This window comes from Apostichopus japonicus, chromosome 23 (genome assembly GCF_037975245.1).
Source record: "Apostichopus japonicus isolate 1M-3 chromosome 23, ASM3797524v1, whole genome shotgun sequence".
Classification (NCBI taxonomy): domain Eukaryota; kingdom Metazoa; phylum Echinodermata; class Holothuroidea; order Aspidochirotida; family Stichopodidae; genus Apostichopus; species Apostichopus japonicus.
The window spans coordinates 1,283,923-1,302,784 of NC_092583.1; the positions used below are offsets into that span (position 1 = coordinate 1,283,923).

General features: G+C 39.1%; 1 protein-coding gene across 15 annotated transcripts in view; it reads right to left on the reverse strand.

The window, feature by feature from the left end:
• Positions 1-4,500: 4,500 nt before the first annotated feature.
• LOC139964807 (uncharacterized) overlaps positions 4,501-18,862 on the reverse strand; it is a 35,411-nt gene continuing 21,049 nt past the window's right edge. For 6 of the 15 annotated variants that reach the window (XR_011792095.1, XR_011792092.1, XR_011792098.1 and 3 more), the window contains one exon: positions 10,647-12,408. Coding sequence is in view for 8 of the 15 variants with exons in the window: in XM_071966796.1 (XP_071822897.1) it covers positions 12,389-12,408 (20 nt within the window). In the remaining 7 variants the exon portion in view is untranslated. Of the gene's footprint in view, positions 4,570-10,646; positions 12,409-12,816; positions 12,956-18,150; positions 18,407-18,862 lie in introns of those variants that run through there. The other 9 variants (XR_011792097.1, XM_071966798.1, XM_071966791.1 and 6 more) reach the window with 4 other exon arrangements.

Genomic DNA, 18,862 nt, shown 5'->3' on the forward strand with positions numbered 1-18,862 from the left:
CTATGCATGTACGAGTATTAAGAAAGGGAACTTTATAACTAGCTATAAAGATACGCAATGATACTTGGAAATAAAAATGTAGATCACCAAAACTAATCAATGATTTCCAAAATAAAATAAAACTGTTAGCAAACTGCTTATCCACTAGAGAGCCTGTGTAGGAGAATGTGTAAAAGTAACTTGGCCTGACGTTTCGATCCTAGCAGGATCTTCTTCAAAGGCTAAATGACGAGTAACAGTAACAGAAGGGACTAAAACACACACAGAATACAGAAAGAGCATGGTGAACACAAAGAGATACATGTAAGGGGATTAGTAGACAAGAGATGAAGAAAAGAATGAAAGAAACCAACAGGGGAAGAAGAGAGGTAGGAGATAAAACAGTGGAGGGACAAAGAGAGAATTAAGGGAATGGGGTAGGGAATAAACTGGAGGACAATGGAGAGTGCTTTGCGTTCATCTCTTGGAAGGTTGTAGTGTGTTCTGCGGAGAGGAGAGTTTGACTGGTTAGTCTCAGAGCTGACGACTTGTATGTAGGCTTCTAAAACAGGGACTCTGTTCTTAGGAGGCTTCCAAGAACTTTTCTGTAGAAGGGTTCCCGTTCAGAGGATCATCTAGGAATAACTCACGAAGGCGAATTCTGCGAAAGAAATGAGTAAGATCTTGGCTCAGTTCCGCTTGATCAAATGACGGAGGAGTAGGACAGAAGTTGAGTCCTTTGGAGAGAAGCCTAAGGTCTGCACTGGTAAGAGTAGAAGAAGATAAGTTAACAACTGCAGTTGAGGATGGTGGTTCAGACTCAGGTGGAGTCTGGGGCCTTCTAAAACGGTTGCTGAAGCGGTACGTTTGCGTTTTATCTGAATATCAATCATTTTGTTATTTCTTCTTTCAGTGAGTTCAATGTTCTGCTGTGACAAACAAAAGTTAATATTGTTAGTGTAATGAGTCCATTCGTCATCGGTGCAGCATGACTGTAATTCAAGCTTCAGCCTCAGGATATCATCGTTGAGGCTATCTAATGACGATGTTTATGAGACGGATGGAGGTGCTATGTAAGACTCGATCCAACCACAACATTCTCCTAACTTCAGATAGACTCCAACGAGCCGTCCCTGACAACCCCATCATCGCCTACAGACGACCCCGCAACCTACGAGACCTTCTTGTGCGTGCGGCTGTTCCACCTCTAACTTCTAACCCTACACCCATTCAGCATGGTACTTTCAAATGTGATCGTACTTCGAGATGCATCATCTGCAGCCACCACATTGTTGAATCCAATTCTATCACCAGCCACAGCATATGCAACTCACACACAAGACTAAGGGTCACATCATTTGCACAACCACTAATATCATATATCTGATCTCTTGTAGAGTTTGCGGCATCCAGTATGTTGGCGAAACCAAAACCACCCTCAAGAAGCGATTCTATGGTCACAGATCCTCAGTCAACACCATGAAGACTGAAACCCCAGTTGGAGAACACTTTAACCTTCCCAACCATACCATCAACGACATGTCCCTACAGGGGATTGAATCCTTAGGTAGCCGTCCTGACCTAGTACGAACCAGCAGAGAGAGGCTGTGGATGCAACGCCTTCGCACCATTCAACCTCATGGGCTCCATATTCAGGAAGGACATGACTAACTTTCTTCTGTTCCCCCATCCTTCTCCCCCTTGTCCCCCCCCCCTTCACTCCTCTTCTCATAGCTCACTTTCACTCTTTTTTCTCCACACCTTTCTGTATTTGTCCTTCTCCAGTTTATTCCCTACCCCATTCCCTTAATTCTCTCTTTGTCCCTCCACTGTTTTATCTCCTACCTCTCCTCTTCCCCTGTTGGTGTCTTTCGTTCTTCTGTCCATCTCTTGTCTACTAATCCCCTTATACCTATCTCTTTGTGTTCACCATGCTCATTCTGTATTCTGTATATGGACATATATATAACGGGGTGGTAAACCAAAGTGATTGTTCAGGAAATATATTTGTCGTCATGTGAAGGCCAAAAACAGGTCCTTCTGTAAACTTTCAAGTTACTTATGTAGGCCAAAAATCAATGATCATGACATTTGTTTTTCAAATTTTTAGCATTCATGAACAGTATAGGCCTATAGTGCGTTCTGGTGTGAGTAGCAAAATTGTCTTCTTAATGTTCCCGTCATAGGTCTATTGGGAAATATTTCCACCCGTGGGAGACTTGATTAAGTCTAATATTTACTTGTTGTTAAGGCTTGCTATATGTATATGGTTCGATGTCATTCTCCGCGTTTACTGTTTAAACGGATAAACCATTGTATGTTTTAACAGATTTAAGAGAAACACATAATGGCATCCTGGTGAGATTTTCAAGCATTTCTATTTAGCGTTACTAGTCGAGATATCGATAACTGATAACATGTGTAATGTCAGAGTTGCACATAGCTGGAAGTAAATTGTTTGTGTATCTTTATTTTTATTCTCCATTCTTTTGACGGTGGGTTCGGTTAGTGTTTCTACTTTACCTATGACCGCAGTGCGTAAATATGTAGCCCATGTTTGAAGCAAGGATAAATAGAATGTAAATTTCAAAGTAAAACATCAGAGAAATTTGTCAGACTAGTGTGCTTCCATATGACATTACACCTGTTTGCTTCAAAGTTCACTTTGGGTACAATACTGTACGTGTCAACGTCAAATGCTGTTATGTCGAACACGTACAATTTAATTACGACATTTATGACAATCACATTATACCAATTAACTAATAAATATCACAAAAACTGTGCATATCCATATTCCTGCAGGAATTACCAAACTTCTCGAACGGTCATCAGTCGAGCGAAAATGGTTCAGTTTATAGCCTTGGGGTTTCGTGCTCTGCCGGGGACGAACAGGACAGGACGAACAGGCTTCGAAAGGTCATGAAATAGGATTTGATCAAAATAAACAGTGAGAATAGTTTATTATGATGATTACTAACAACTTTGAAACGTGACAAGTTTCATATACATTAGAAATCGTTCACTCCATTTTCCCATCATTCTTCAGGACAAATTAAGAAGTTTGTTTATAATATACTTCATAATTAACCATTAAAACAGTGATGGAGAAAGTAAATGTTTCAGCTAACAGCGATATTAATTGTGATTAGCTCTCTGTTAATGAAACAATACGTGTCATATAAAGCTATTAAATGGCGATGCTGTAAACACATAATCATATCGATAGTGTTCTTCGAGCTATAGTACCCTTTCGGGTCAGATCTGTTTGCTAAATTAGGCTTTCGAATCAATTATTCATCCATGGCTGTTCGACATTTACGTATAGTTCTTCATTGTGTCTTAAATGATTACACGAACCCCCACCCCCTCACCCACCCCCCCAAAAGTAAGAATAAGAATAATGATCATGGCACTGATTAAAGGGCGTTCTACCCGATATGTATAAAATAATCATGTTTTGGAACACAACAATATATTGTAAAGAAAGCAAGGGAAACGAAAACCGGTAAGAGGTGTAGTTAAAAAGCAGTGAAATATGAAATAACCTTGTTAGAGGTTACAAAGTATTTGTTTGGAAATGACAGACGAATATAATAGGAAGTATAAGAGGATCACTCCACTAGTAAGTTGAGTGAATTTGGTGGGAAGAAAAAACTGTCATGTATTAGTTGCATTTTGTAAGCATGCAATCGGATAGATGCAATTAGAACACTACAATTAACACAAATTGCACAAGGTAATTATAAAATATCCAAGGGTGTTTGGCTGAGTAAAATAAAATCGTACTATCGAGAGTACTCTGTCCCAATGCGACTACAAACAATATTACACAGCAATGAGCAAGGTGTGCATGATTGCCTTTGTATACGACTCTAGATTGGTGGGAGTTTCTGGTGGCTGGAAATGATTGCCTAGCAAATTGCTGCAAATTTTGTGTATCTGTTGGCGAATACCAAATTCTCATAGCATTTTGTAACGCGAAGATATCAATTTGTCAAAGTTGGTGATATTTTATTTTGAAACTGCATCTGGCAGGTTTACTTTACTACTAGGTGTGATCGAAGAGGGTTTACGAAGAGGATTGATCTGGAGAAGGTGGACGGGGGGGGGGGGGGCAATTTACTATACTGTGACGTCATATTCACTATAGTGGCTGGACCTTGACTGAGAAGTCGACTAGACGTTTTCAGATAAATTCTAACTGTCTGTCTGCTTGCCTGTTTGTCCGTCTAATCTATCTGTCTGCATTTCGGTCTATCCATCCGTCCGATTGCTCTATCTACCTGGCTGTCTGTCTTTCCATATGTCAGTCAAACTGTCAAAATATATCTAAAAGCCTCAGTATGTACTCCATAATCAACAACTAACCGAGGATAAACATTTGTCACATGTATGATGTAGTAAGGTGGTTCAGAGACTTATGTAATTATCAGTCGTATGTATTGAACTTCAAACAGTGAGATCCCTAATATATGTTTTATAAATACACTTTTAGTTTACACAAACCTTGATTTTCCGTTGATTGGTTGATGATCACATCTGTCTCGGTGAGTCGAGTAAAGTCTGGTGTTCACGGATCCCGGGTATCTGGAGCGAATATACGATGCAACTCTCAATGAGTTTCTTTATATTGGCAATATGCTATACCAACCGGAGTCGACGTCACGAAATTTGCATAAAATATCAACCAATCACCGATGTCTTTGCAAAAGGGGGTGAGTGAGGGGGTGAGTGAGAGTATCACCAAAACTAAATCAATGATTTACAGTATACATGCACAAAGGAAAATAATATTCTACCAAAGAGTTGCATTTTCATGGAATTTAAGCCTAATACAGAGAACGTTGACAAATACGAACAAACTGAAACTAAACAGTCACTCACGGAGTGATTGAGAGCCATTGTTGTTGTTTTTTTCAAAGTCAAATGAAAAAAAAATAACTCAAATGGACTAAAAAAAAAAACTCAAGAATGTTTATACAAAAAAATACAACAAAAAAACAAGCATGCAAAAGCCCGTGAGTATCTATAGTACTGTAGGCTATGCATGTACGAGTATTAAGAAAGGGAACTTTATAACTAGCTATAAAGATACGCAATGATACTTGGAAATAAAAATGTAGATCACCAAAACTAATCAATGATTTCCAAAATAAAATAAAACTGTTAGCAAACTGCTTATCCACTAGAGAGCCTGTGTAGGAGAATGTGTAAAAGTAACTTGGCCTGACGTTTCGATCCTAGCAGGATCTTCTTCAAAGGCTAAATGACGAGTAACAGTAACAGAAGGGACTAAAACACACACAGAATACAGAAAGAGCATGGTGAACACAAAGAGATACATGTAAGGGGATTAGTAGACAAGAGATGAAGAAAAGAATGAAAGAAACCAACAGGGGAAGAAGAGAGGTAGGAGATAAAACAGTGGAGGGACAAAGAGAGAATTAAGGGAATGGGGTAGGGAATAAACTGGAGGACAATGGAGAGTGCTTTGCGTTCATCTCTTGGAAGGTTGTAGTGTGTTCTGCGGAGAGGAGAGTTTGACTGGTTAGTCTCAGAGCTGACGACTTGTATGTAGGCTTCTAAAACAGGGACTCTGTTCTTAGGAGGCTTCCAAGAACTTTTCTGTAGAAGGGTTCCCGTTCAGAGGATCATCTAGGAATAACTCACGAAGGCGAATTCTGCGAAAGAAATGAGTAAGATCTTGGCTCAGTTCCGCTTGATCAAATGACGGAGGAGTAGGACAGAAGTTGAGTCCTTTGGAGAGAAGCCTAAGGTCTGCACTGGTAAGAGTAGAAGAAGATAAGTTAACAACTGCAGTTGAGGATGGTGGTTCAGACTCAGGTGGAGTCTGGGGCCTTCTAAAACGGTTGCTGAAGCGGTACGTTTGCGTTTTATCTGAATATCAATCATTTTGTTATTTCTTCTTTCAGTGAGTTCAATGTTCTGCTGTGACAAACAAAAGTTAATATTGTTAGTGTAATGAGTCCATTCGTCATCGGTGCAGCATGACTGTAATTCAAGCTTCAGCCTCAGGATATCATCGTTGAGGCTATCTAATGACGATGTTTATGAGACGGATGGAGGTGCTATGTAAGACTCGATCCAACCACAACATTCTCCTCACTTCAGATAGACTCCAACGAGCCGTCCCTGACAACCCCATCATCGCCTACAGACGACCCCGCAACCTACGAGACCTTCTTGTGCGTGCGGCTGTTCCACCTCTAACTTCTAACCCTACACCCATTCAGCATGGTACTTTCAAATGTGATCGTACTTCGAGATGCATCATCTGCAGCCACCACATTGTTGAATCCAATTCTATCACCAGCCACAGCATATGCAACTCACACACAAGACTAAGGGTCACATCATTTGCACAACCACTAATGTCATATATCTGATCTCTTGTAGAGTTTGCGGCATCCAGTATGTTGGCGAAACCAAAACCACCCTCAAGAAGCGATTCTATGGTCACAGATCCTCAGTCAACACCATGAAGACTGAAACCCCAGTTGGAGAACACTTTAACCTTCCCAACCATACCATCAACGACATGTCCCTACAGGGGATTGAATCCTTAGGTAGCCGTCCTGACCTAGTACGAACCAGCAGAGAGAGGCTGTGGATGCAACGCCTTCGCACCATTCAACCTCATGGGCTCCATATTCAGGAAGGACATGACTAACTTTCTTCTGTTCCCCCATCCTTCTCCCCCTTGTCCCCCCCCCTTCACTCCTCTTCTCATAGCTCACTTTCACTCTTTTTTCTCCACACCTTTCTGTATTTGTCCTTCTCCAGTTTATTCCCTACCCCATTCCCTTAATTCTCTCTTTGTCCCTCCACTGTTTTATCTCCTACCTCTCCTCTTCCCCTGTTGGTGTCTTTCGTTCTTCTGTCCATCTCTTGTCTACTAATCCCCTTATACCTATCTCTTTGTGTTCACCATGCTCATTCTGTATTCTGTATATGGACATATATATAACGGGGTGGTAAACCAAAGTGATTGTTCAGGAAATATATTTGTCGTCATGTGAAGGCCAAAAACAGGTCCTTCTGTAAACTTTCAAGTTACTTATGTAGGCCAAAAATCAATGATCATGACATTTGTTTTTCAAATTTTTAGCATTCATGAACAGTATAGGCCTATAGTGCGTTCTGGTGTGAGTAGCAAAATTGTCTTCTTAATGTTCCCGTCATAGGTCTATTGGGAAATATTTCCACCCGTGGGAGACTTGATTAAGTCTAATATTTACTTGTTGTTAAGGCTTGCTATATGTATATGGTTCGATGTCATTCTCCGCGTTTACTGTTTAAACGGATAAACCATTGTATGTTTTAACAGATTTAAGAGAAACACATAATGGCATCCTGGTGAGATTTTCAAGCATTTCTATTTAGCGTTACTAGTCGAGATATCGATAACTGATAACATGTGTAATGTCAGAGTTGCACATAGCTGGAAGTAAATTGTTTGTGTATCTTTATTTTTATTCTCCATTCTTTTGACGGTGGGTTCGGTTAGTGTTTCTACTTTACCTATGACCGCAGTGCGTAAATATGTAGCCCATGTTTGAAGCAAGGATAAATAGAATGTAAATTTCAAAGTAAAACATCAGAGAAATTTGTCAGACTAGTGTGCTTCCATATGACATTACACCTGTTTGCTTCAAAGTTCACTTTGGGTACAATACTGTACGTGTCAACGTCAAATGCTGTTATGTCGAACACGTACAATTTAATTACGACATTTATGACAATCACATTATACCAATTAACTAATAAATATCACAAAAACTGTGCATATCCATATTCCTGCAGGAATTACCAAACTTCTCGAACGGTCATCAGTCGAGCGAAAATGGTTCAGTTTATAGCCTTGGGGTTTCGTGCTCTGCCGGGGACGAACAGGACAGGACGAACAGGCTTCGAAAGGTCATGAAATAGGATTTGATCAAAATAAACAGTGAGAATAGTTTATTATGATGATTACTAACAACTTTGAAACGTGACAAGTTTCATATACATTAGAAATCGTTCACTCCATTTTCCCATCATTCTTCAGGACAAATTAAGAAGTTTGTTTATAATATACTTCATAATTAACCATTAAAACAGTGATGGAGAAAGTAAATGTTTCAGCTAACAGCGATATTAATTGTGATTAGCTCTCTGTTAATGAAACAATACGTGTCATATAAAGCTATTAAATGGCGATGCTGTAAACACATAATCATATCGATAGTGTTCTTCGAGCTATAGTACCCTTTCGGGTCAGATCTGTTTGCTAAATTAGGCTTTCGAATCAATTATTCATCCATGGCTGTTCGACATTTACGTATAGTTCTTCATTGTGTCTTAAATGATTACACGAACCCCCACCCCCTCACCCACCCCCCCCCCCAAAAAGTAAGAATAAGAATAATGATCATGGCACTGATTAAAGGGCGTTCTACCCGATATGTATAAAATAATCATGTTTTGGAACACAACAATATATTGTAAAGAAAGCAAGGGAAACGAAAACCGGTAAGAGGTGTAGTTAAAAAGCAGTGAAATATGAAATAACCTTGTTAGAGGTTACAAAGTATTTGTTTGGAAATGACAGACGAATATAATAGGAAGTATAAGAGTAGTAAAGAACCTTGCATCTATGTCTTCAAATCAGAATGGTCACATCAAATATGTTTAACCTGCCACACAATTAACACAATAAAAAGCGGAATCTTCTGAAAATTAAACCAACAAAGTGACGATCATTTTATAGTTACAGTAATGTACTCAGACGCATAGGAAGTATTTCCGATGATTGCGTACACTTTTATCGGCTGGGGGTACAATGATGTGGCATTTTCAGACAGTTGTTGACCTCTGCGAGATATATTGAAACAAATAAATATATGTCAGTATAAGGAAGTATTCTACTATCTGTGGAAACCACATCTCAGAGTCTTTGTAGGTCCAGGAGGCGAACCACAACCCCCTTAATCCGCTGCAACGTTTCTGAGACTTCCACTTATTCTCTTGTTGCAAGTTTAAAGCAAGACAATACTTGTATAGCGTAGTCTGCATGACATGCCTAAGTCAGTGGTATTTGTTATACATAGGCTAGTGTTAAATCTATGGGGGTTCGAGCGTTACTAAGTTTGTTATTGTTTATTATATAGTGAACCCAGTCGAGTCTTCTTCTAGTGGATCAGTGCCATGGCTGTTGTTGTGGTACAATTGTCATGAATAGCAACAAAAAAAGGTCGACATTATACAGGTGATCACAATGACAGAGTTTTGTTTTCTATCTATGTCTTGAGTCTACAGAGAAGAATTAACTCTGTGTGCGGCCATCTAAGCCCTGTTGGGCTTTCTAAAGACAGTTGTGATATTTTAACTTTCACTTCTCTGATAGTGACTTAAAAGCGCAAAATAAATCTCAGAGAGGAATTAATTTTCAATGAAAATGTATTTGAAACTGTAGCATTTGAGATATTATCTGATTTTGTTTTAAATACTCCGATTTCCTGTGCCCTGTTGCTCCCCCGCCACCCCAACCACTTCACCTTGCGGACGCCCATGCAAGCCCTTCTCTGATACCAGTTTTAGAATTGCTTAACTGATCACGTTAACGTAATGAAGAAACATTGATTATATCAGACACGTTCGAAGAACGCCAACAAACTTTACAACTGCATAATCATGTGGTTGACACCTCCACATGGCAATGTATTGAAACAACATGTTTGGCCACTACACATTTTGGTCACTAGACACTTTTCCACTATCCAAGGAGTCTTCTCCATCGATTTCGTTTGACACCATTTTAAACAACAAGCCCGTCTCCTTTAAAAGCTTTCCCACTTCTCTGATTTCTCTCAATATCGCGGAGAAAGCGTTGGGATCTATCTTCTTTGCATGTAAGATATTATAAAATATCCAAGGGTGTTTGGCTGAGTAAAATAAAATCGTACTATCGAGAGTACTCTGTCCCAATGCGACTACAAACAATATTACACAGCAATGAGCAAGGTGTGCATGATTGCCTTTGTATACGACTCTAGATTGGTGGGAGTTTCTGGTGGCTGGAAATGATTGCCTAGCAAATTGCTGCAAATTTTGTGTATCTGTTGGCGAACACCAAATTCTCATAGCATTTTGTAACGCGAAGATATCAATTTGTCAAAGTTGGTGATATTTTATTTTGAAACTGCATCTGGCAGGTTTACTTTACAACTAGGTGTGATCGGAGAGGGTTTACGAAGAGGATTGATCTGGAGAAGGTGGACGGGGGGGGGGGCAATATTCTATACTTTGACGTCATATTCACTATAGTGGCTGGACCTTGACTGAGAAGTCGACTAGACGTTTTCAGATAAATTCTAACTGTCTGTCTGCTTGCCTGTTTGTCCGTCTAATCTATCTGTCTGCATTTCGGTCTATCCATCCGTCCGATTCTTCTATCTACCTGGCTGTCTGTCTTTCCATATGTCAGTCAAACTGTCAAAATATATCTAAAAGCCTCAGTATGTACTCCATAATCAACAACTAACCGAGGATAAACATTTCTTTCATGTATGATGTAGTAAACTTATACGTAATTATCAGCCGGGGACGAACAGGACAGGACGAACAGGCTTCGAAAGGTCATGAAATAGGATTTGATCAAAATAATCAATGAGAATAGTTTATTATGATGATTACTAACAACTTTGAAACGTGACAAGTTTCATATACATTAGAAATCGTTCACTCCATTTTCCCATCATTCTTCAGGACAAATTAAGAAGTTTGTTTATAATATACTTCATAATTAACCATTAAAACAGTGATGGAGAAAGTAAATGTTTCAGCTAACAGCGATATTAATTAAATAAACGTGTCATATAAAGCTATTAAATGGCGATGCTGTAAACACATAATCATATCGATAGTGTTCTTCGAGCTATAGTACCCTTTCGGGTCAGATCTGTTTGCTAAATTAGGCTTTCGAATCAATTATTCATCCATGACTGTTCGACATCTACGTATAGTTCTTCATTGTGTCTTAAATGATTACACGAACCCCCACCCCCTCACCCACCCCCCCCCCAAAAAGTAAGAATAAGAATAATGATCATGGCACTGATTAAAGGGCGTTCTATCCGATATGTATAAAATAATCATGTTTTGGAACACAACAATATATTGTAAAGAAAGCAAGGGAAACGAAAACCGGTAAGAGATGTAGTTGAAAAGCAGTGAAATATGGAATAACCTTGTTAGAGGTTACAAAGTATTTGTTTGGAAATGACAGACGAATATAATAGGAAGTATAAGAGCAGTAAAGAACCTTGCATCTATGTCTTCAAATCAGAATGGTCACATCAAATAAGTTTAACCTGACACACAATCAACATAATAAAAAGCGGAATCTTCTGAAAATTAAACCAACAAGTTGACGATCATTTTATAGTTACAGTAATGTAATCAGACGCATAGGAAGTATTTCCGATGATTGCGTACACTTTTATCGGCTGGGGGTACAATGATGTGGCATTTTCAGACAGTTGTTGACCTCTGCGAGATATATTGAAACAAATATATATATATATATATATATATATATATATATATATATATATATATATATATATATATATATATATATCAGAATAAGGAAGAACTCTAATATTACTCTGTGGAAACCACATCTCAGAGTCTTTGTAGGTCAAGGAGGCGAACCCCAACCCCCTTAAGCTGCAACGTTTCTGAGACTTCCACTTATTCTCTTGTTGCAAGTTTAAAGCACGACAATACTTGTATAGCGTAGTCTGCATGAAATGCCTAAGTCAGTGATATTTGTTATACTTAGGCTAGTGTTAAATCTATGGGGGTTCGAGCGTTACTAAGTAACGATTCTGACAATCCAGCCATGTGAGTTAATATACATTTGGTCGCGAACACATCCAAGCGAACCATGGCGTTGTTTGACCAAGCGACATGATAACTGTTTGCTTTCAGACATAGTCCCAGATGAAGCTATTTCTTCGGGACCAAGGAACGCCTCAAGACTCCCTGCGATGCCACTCGTAATCGCATCAGGCCATTTACTTTCACATAATTCGCCGACTACACTGTTGATAGTACAACTTATCACGTTCTTCTTGTCTTCACTTTCGTGCACAAACAAAGACTGCACTTTATCTACAACATTTCAAATCGGAACAGTGCTATTCTTCGATGGCGATTGAACTTCAAGAAGGAGCTCATTGTAGAATTTGTCAATCTTCAGGTGAACACTGTTAGCGATCAAGTAAAATATTTCATTCATTTCCTCTAATACATTCTCCTTGTCGCGAAGTTCATTTTGGTCAATCAAGCTCTTTGCAAGTCCACCTATTGCAGAAACAGTCGCACCCATGGTAGCGTTTCTTCAACAATTTCTCAATAGATCTGTAAGATTGAATGAAATGCATGTTACGCGTCGTCAAAGTGAAATCTTGGGGACAAAAATGTTGGTAGCAATACCGTAAATGTGGCTTTTGCCAGGCCCGTATCGAAGGGGGAAGGAGGGGCGAAGGGGGCCCTGCGCCCTCTCCCCTTGAAAACAAAACAATATTGCCTCAAGGCCTGCATACTATACAGAAACAGTAACACGCATATTCTGAAGGGGTTTTTTTTCACGAAAACTTTTGTCGTTAAATGTGATGAAAACTGTTTGTCCATGAAAAATGCCCATCAGCCTTGCAACCCTGGCCTACATTGCTTGGCTCAGCGTGGTGGTTATACAACAATTGTTATAATAGAGCGCTTCTTATGTTTTTGTTTTCTTTACAATAAAGTATTCAATGAATATATTACCAACAAATTATTTTTTGCCATTTGATAATTGATTGAAAGAAAACCCTTTCTTGTTATGCAGCAGTGCTCTATAGGAGAGTACCTTTTCTACTCGCCGGTCAATGCTAACAAGTTGGAAGAGAAACTTGGTGTTGTTGGGCTGTCGAGAAAAGACAAATACGGTCATTTGAATCTAGGCCGAATTCTTGCACATATTTTCAGAGAAGCAACGGTTCTTACATTGGAAATGTGCAGTGTTTTCTTATTTCACCAACCGTTGGATGGATTTGCAAGGAATAAAGGGTTCATGTATATGTTCTGGTGATATGAATAGAATCGTTGTTTTTCAACATGATTTTAGCATCGGACATCCCTACCCAAATTAGAAAAAGGATCACGGTCCATAACCATCGCAATTTCTTACAATAAAACTGTGGTTGTTAAATGACACTTATTAAAATTTGCCTGTGACTGATTTGGCCTGTCTGCTTTTTCTGGATATCGAAGATTCGTATGATTTTTTTTTTATGAAAACAAAAGAAAATATCAACGAATTCGATGTCATGGCGGGCAGTGATAAGTTCGACATCATTCATGGCAGCTCTTACAAGTTATCTTGCTGTTTCTTATTGTTTTAACTTGGGCATATCCCAGCACTTGAAGGAAGGCCCTACACTTTTGCCATAGAATTATTTTGAATATTCAGGACAAAACTACCACTTGACAAAACTGTGGTAAAGATATTAGACAAATTGAACCGTGTGATGTCAGGAAAGTAGTTTCAGAAGTATCTGTGGGAGACACACATTACACAGGTGCAGGCTTTAACTTATTGTACCTACTGTTTAAAATATATATAGTTTTATCTCTGAGTGCATTACGCTGGTTCCATAATTCGTACGTGTTCTTGACGAGTTTCTTCATTCACACCGTGAAGAATGTTTGATTGATATGTGTAGAAGGCGGAGCTGAATGTGCCTTAACCTTATTTGTAGCCGACCCCTGTTTAGTGTTTAGGGGTCCTTCCCGGAATAAAAAAATAGACGTCAAATGGTGCTTTCTGAGGAATATTTTGGATTAACACAATTAGTTTCATAGAAGTAGCGCTAAACGCAAGGTTTTGCTTATAATTGTGTGGGGAAGGGTGCACCCGTAGCGGTGGTCTTATTCGTGCCAGGCAGAACGCAAGAAAACCCTTACTGAACCTTTCCCCCCGACTGACGATCGCAGATGGGGATTGGGGGGGGGGGAGGGGCGGCCAAGCCACTGTGCTTGGTTTATATTGTGTCGTGACGATATAAGCCTAGAGCTTCCATCTATGACATCATCGGGGTGTTTAGGGGCAAAGAGATACACAATAGAGAAAGAGATTAAAAGCCTTCAATGGATTTTGAATTATCGGCAATTGACATTTTTTTTTATAGAAAAAAAAACATTTTCTGTCCCTAATCTACATGATAACGTAAGCTATTATTAAAACATCAAATAACTGAAACGGACTTAATTGACGTGTTGACAGTTCTACATTTAGGAGATCAATTTGTAACTGTTCTTTGATTGTGCCAATAAAAGACAGGAACACTGTATTTAATTACAGTAGCACAATTGACAGACTGAGCGAGCTTGACCTGTTGAAATGACACTGTTTGGAGAGAAGCTGAACTACTTTCTTACGGTGTTTGAGCCTCTGCGTTGATATTCATGTCAAAAACAAGAAAAGGTTATTTGTTGAGTTAGTGCAAACTGACTAAGTGCTACGACAAATGGACTTACCAACTCTTGAAGATATCTTATTTGTTGCTTAATCGTGATCATTTAACAATAACATGATATGTCCCTCCATGAAATATTTACGCAAATGTATAGTACATATAGCCTTATACGAAACCATTCAACCCAAGTTAAATATATCAATGAACTAGTCTGATTAAAATTTTAATTGGAGATACTGCCAAAACATCCTATAATCGTTATTCGTACTCCTATAGCGGTTACATCGCGATAGGAAGTAAGTCAAGTTAATTCAATGGTGGTCTATTTGATAGAGGTAACCGTCACGAACAACTTACCGAAATATCTAAGAAAAATCTCATTCCATTTGGGAGATATCACAAATTAAATGTTTCTTCACACTCGGAACTAAAGACTTGATCAAGTATAAATGTGACGTCATTGAGCCACATTTGCTTCAATTTTTTTTAAAATTTTTTTTTACTATATACAATGGTTATTTTCTGTAATGGAGATGGGGTTTGCAAAATTCTGGATCACAAATATTCATGCTCTTCATATCACCTAATTATGTCATTGTTTTTAATAATGTAAACACTACTTATATTCTACTTTGGAAATATGAAGAGAAATACAAAGATCATTTATTACGTTTCAGATCCTAGTGACACTATGACGTCACAGATTTACAAAATGACAGCTCCCAGGCCAACTTTGAAACTGCCAGGATATCTCCCAAACGTAGCAAGATTTTTTCTCAGCTAATAAAGGGGCAGTTATTTTTCAAATTTGTTTTTATCATTTAAGCCAAAGACGATGGTTAGGTTTGTGTATCCTTTATGGTACATGGGTTCCTTCTGAACCAAGTTCTGTTAATTATTACTGTTAATTATTACTGGGTTCTCTGCAGGGACGTAGCCAGGGGGAGCAGGGGGAGCGACCGCTCCCCCCCCCCCTTTCAGTGTCGATTTTTTTTTTTTTAAACTGTCGTTTTTTTAGCATGGTACTTTGTCAGTGCTCTTTTGATCTTGAATACTCGTCAGCTCCGTTAACTCGATTGTAATCGTAGTAACATTCACGCCTACTGATTCAACTACTTACTTAGTTTGGCAGATGCAATTAGCTAAATTTAGCTTATAGCCAATTACAAGCCTACAGTTGGCCACTGCGTAATAAAATACATATTGCCTACCTAACCGCACTCTATGGAATGTCACGAACTGTATGCACAACAACGTCGACAATGTTCGTTCAATGAGTCGTTCTAAGTTGTTGCACGAACAGCATGTTATGAAGCTAAGCTAGCAATCGTACGTGATACGCACTTCCTATAAATAATTATTACACAGCTAATACACTGCGATAACGATATTTGTTTTTAGGCCACTGCATATCTGGCTGTATTACAAAATATGAAAGTTTATATTGTCCATCAGTTAAGTTCGTCAAATGTATTAAAGTCCAGACATTGGACAATGAACAAGAATCATCCTACTGGAAAACTTGTAAAAGAGCACTATGTTTGTCTTTCTGATATATTATGTAAAAGAACATGTAAAAGAATTTAAACAGGAAACAAAATCTGCTGATACTGATATCATATGATCAGGGCAGTATGTAGCACGATAGTTTCATTCAACCCGCCGAAAAAGACTATAGGATCCGATCTTGTCAGTTTTTTAACATGTAGTTAAGAACCCGTTTACGCAGATAATATTTCAGTTGAGAAAACACTTGAGAAATTGCATCAGATGGCAATCGTCGGATAGCTCTCGCCTTCTCTTAGTAGGCTAACTTAAACATTTACTAGCTACAGTTGCATCAAAGACATTTCTGGACTATCTTTGTATCTACAAGTATCAGAAGTTGAAAAGTAAGACTACTCTGTACATGTACCTTCAAGGGCGGCGGAACCGGGTGGCACAGGGGGCAAGTGCCCCCCACTTTTCCTCAAGTAAAAAATGTGCCCTTTTTCTACATAAAACTTGTACTCTTGATCACCTTATTAGGTCAGCGATATTTCAGTAAGAGATCTAATCCTAATTTAGAACTAAGAATGTAGCACTGTAGGCCCGGGCCTACACTTTTTTTTGGCCAAGGTATCTTTTTTATTAAAACACCCATAATTCAAATCCATAAGCTTGCTGGACGAGTTTAAGAGTCTAGACAGGAAAAACTATTGAAATGAACGTAGCAAGATTATGGCTAAATTAGGTGACCTATTCTTCTGTCACCTAGGCTGCCATTCATATCGCGTGCCGTTTCATTCAATACTCTACCCGCCGAAAAAGACTAGGATACGATCTTGTCAGTTTTTTAACATCTAGTTAAGAACCCGTTTACGCGAAAAAATTTCAGTTGAGAACATTCCACAGTCAAATAAGCCTATCGTTGATTAACAGACTTTGTATGTATAGAGCTGCAGCACTTTGTTGCCTGTTGTTGTCACGATCGGCGTTCCAAGTTCCAAAACAGCCTTTTCGATAAACATTTACTAGCTACAGTTGTATCAAAGACAAATACTGGCTATGGTTGTATCAAAGACATTTCTGGCCTATCTTTGTATCTAAAAGTATCAGAAGTTGAAAAGTAAGACTACTAAGACGGGGGGGGGGGGGGCGTTGATGGAGTGATGTGTATACGCAAATAAGATAATACAATAAGATTTATTAAGGGTACTAAATATCAGGCTGCATCAGTCCAATCGAATTTCTGCAAAGTGCCCTTTGACGTCGGTGCCCCCCCCCCAGATTAAAAGTGCTTCCGCCGCCCTTGTGTACCTTGCTAATTTTAATACATTACGTATTTTTGAATTACGTACTATTTTAACTCGTTTGTTTTTTGGGTTTAAAAGTGATATTGAATGAGGTGTCTCAAGTTAGTAAGAGGCCAGGGAACCAGAATGAACACTAGGGAAGGGCCGTTTCCGGCCATCTGGGGGGTTTGTAAAACCAAAAATTTTCTTGTACGCTCCGCGCCAACCGATGGTGGCGCTCCGCTCAGATAGTCGTGCCTACAACTTTGAAAATCCATATCAATCGCAAAAAGTGCTCCCCCCCCCCCTTTCAAATTCCTGGCTACGTCGCTGGTTCTCTGGACATGTTTGAGGTGGCTAGCGCCAATAGATTACTTCCGGGTTTGGCCTCTTTCGCTTCCTCAAAGAGGGCTCCCGTAGCCTTTAGAAGTTTTTCCGTCTCCTTGATGCTCTCGAGTATGCTTTCCCCGGCATTACCGTCTGCTTCTTTCACTTTCTCGTAGAACCTTGAAAACTCCCAAAGAAAGACTTGCCAGTGGATTTTCCTCATATCGACGATAGATGCGACCATCATGTACCCGCCAAATATCTGTCTCGAATTATCCCATCCAGCCATGTGATATAATGAACACTTAGTGGTGAAGACATCCAAGCGAAGCATGGCGTTGTTTGACCAAATGACGTGGTAAACTTTGGTTTCAGATAATTCACCGGATGTATTAACTTCAGAGGATCCGAAGAAAGTCTGAAGACTTCCTTGGATAAGATCTGAGACGGTGTCCTTCCATTGACTGTGTAGAACGTTGTTGACTGTTTTCTGAATGGTTGTTAGTAAGTTGTTAGTGATATGTTCAGTATTACATACATACTTGGATTGTTCTCGACGTACAACACTGCAGATCGGAACGTTTGCAGTAGGCGCATCCTTCCCGGTACTCTGCAGTACAATTTTGTCGTAAAATTGGCTCAGTTTCAGGTCAATTAGTTCAGAAAGTTGGTTTATTCTCTCTTGCGTTTGTTGCATTGCCGCGTCGTCGTGTTCGAGATTGTTCTCGGAGAGGATACTGCTTACAAGTCCTGCAATTGGAGCCGCTCCCATGATTGCATCAACTATATCTGTGTATTCTGTCAAACCAAATGGATATCAGAGTATGACAAGCATTGTTCATTTTTATCACAGTAACACATAACTGCAAGGGGGTATATTCGAAAGAAAAATGCATTTCCATGAACCAGCGTATAAGAACACATTCCTTCGCATATTTTGTCCCTCTCAAACCAAAGACTATTTCCTATGGATATTTATCAAAGAAGATGTGGATAATTTGTCGAGCATACCAAATGTGAATTATGCAAAATACCATCTCTTGCATATTCATAACTCGTTGGCTTTGCTAATATCATTCTAAACTGTCCTCCAATATCATGCTTCAAAGCACTCATAATGACAGTATGAACAGTTCCCAACTTTTATTTGATATAGAAACATGATATTCATACTGCTCATACTGACAATACATGCGCTCTGAAAGCGGGACATTATAGAACAAACTTTGTCCCAACCGGGGGTGCTTTATATAC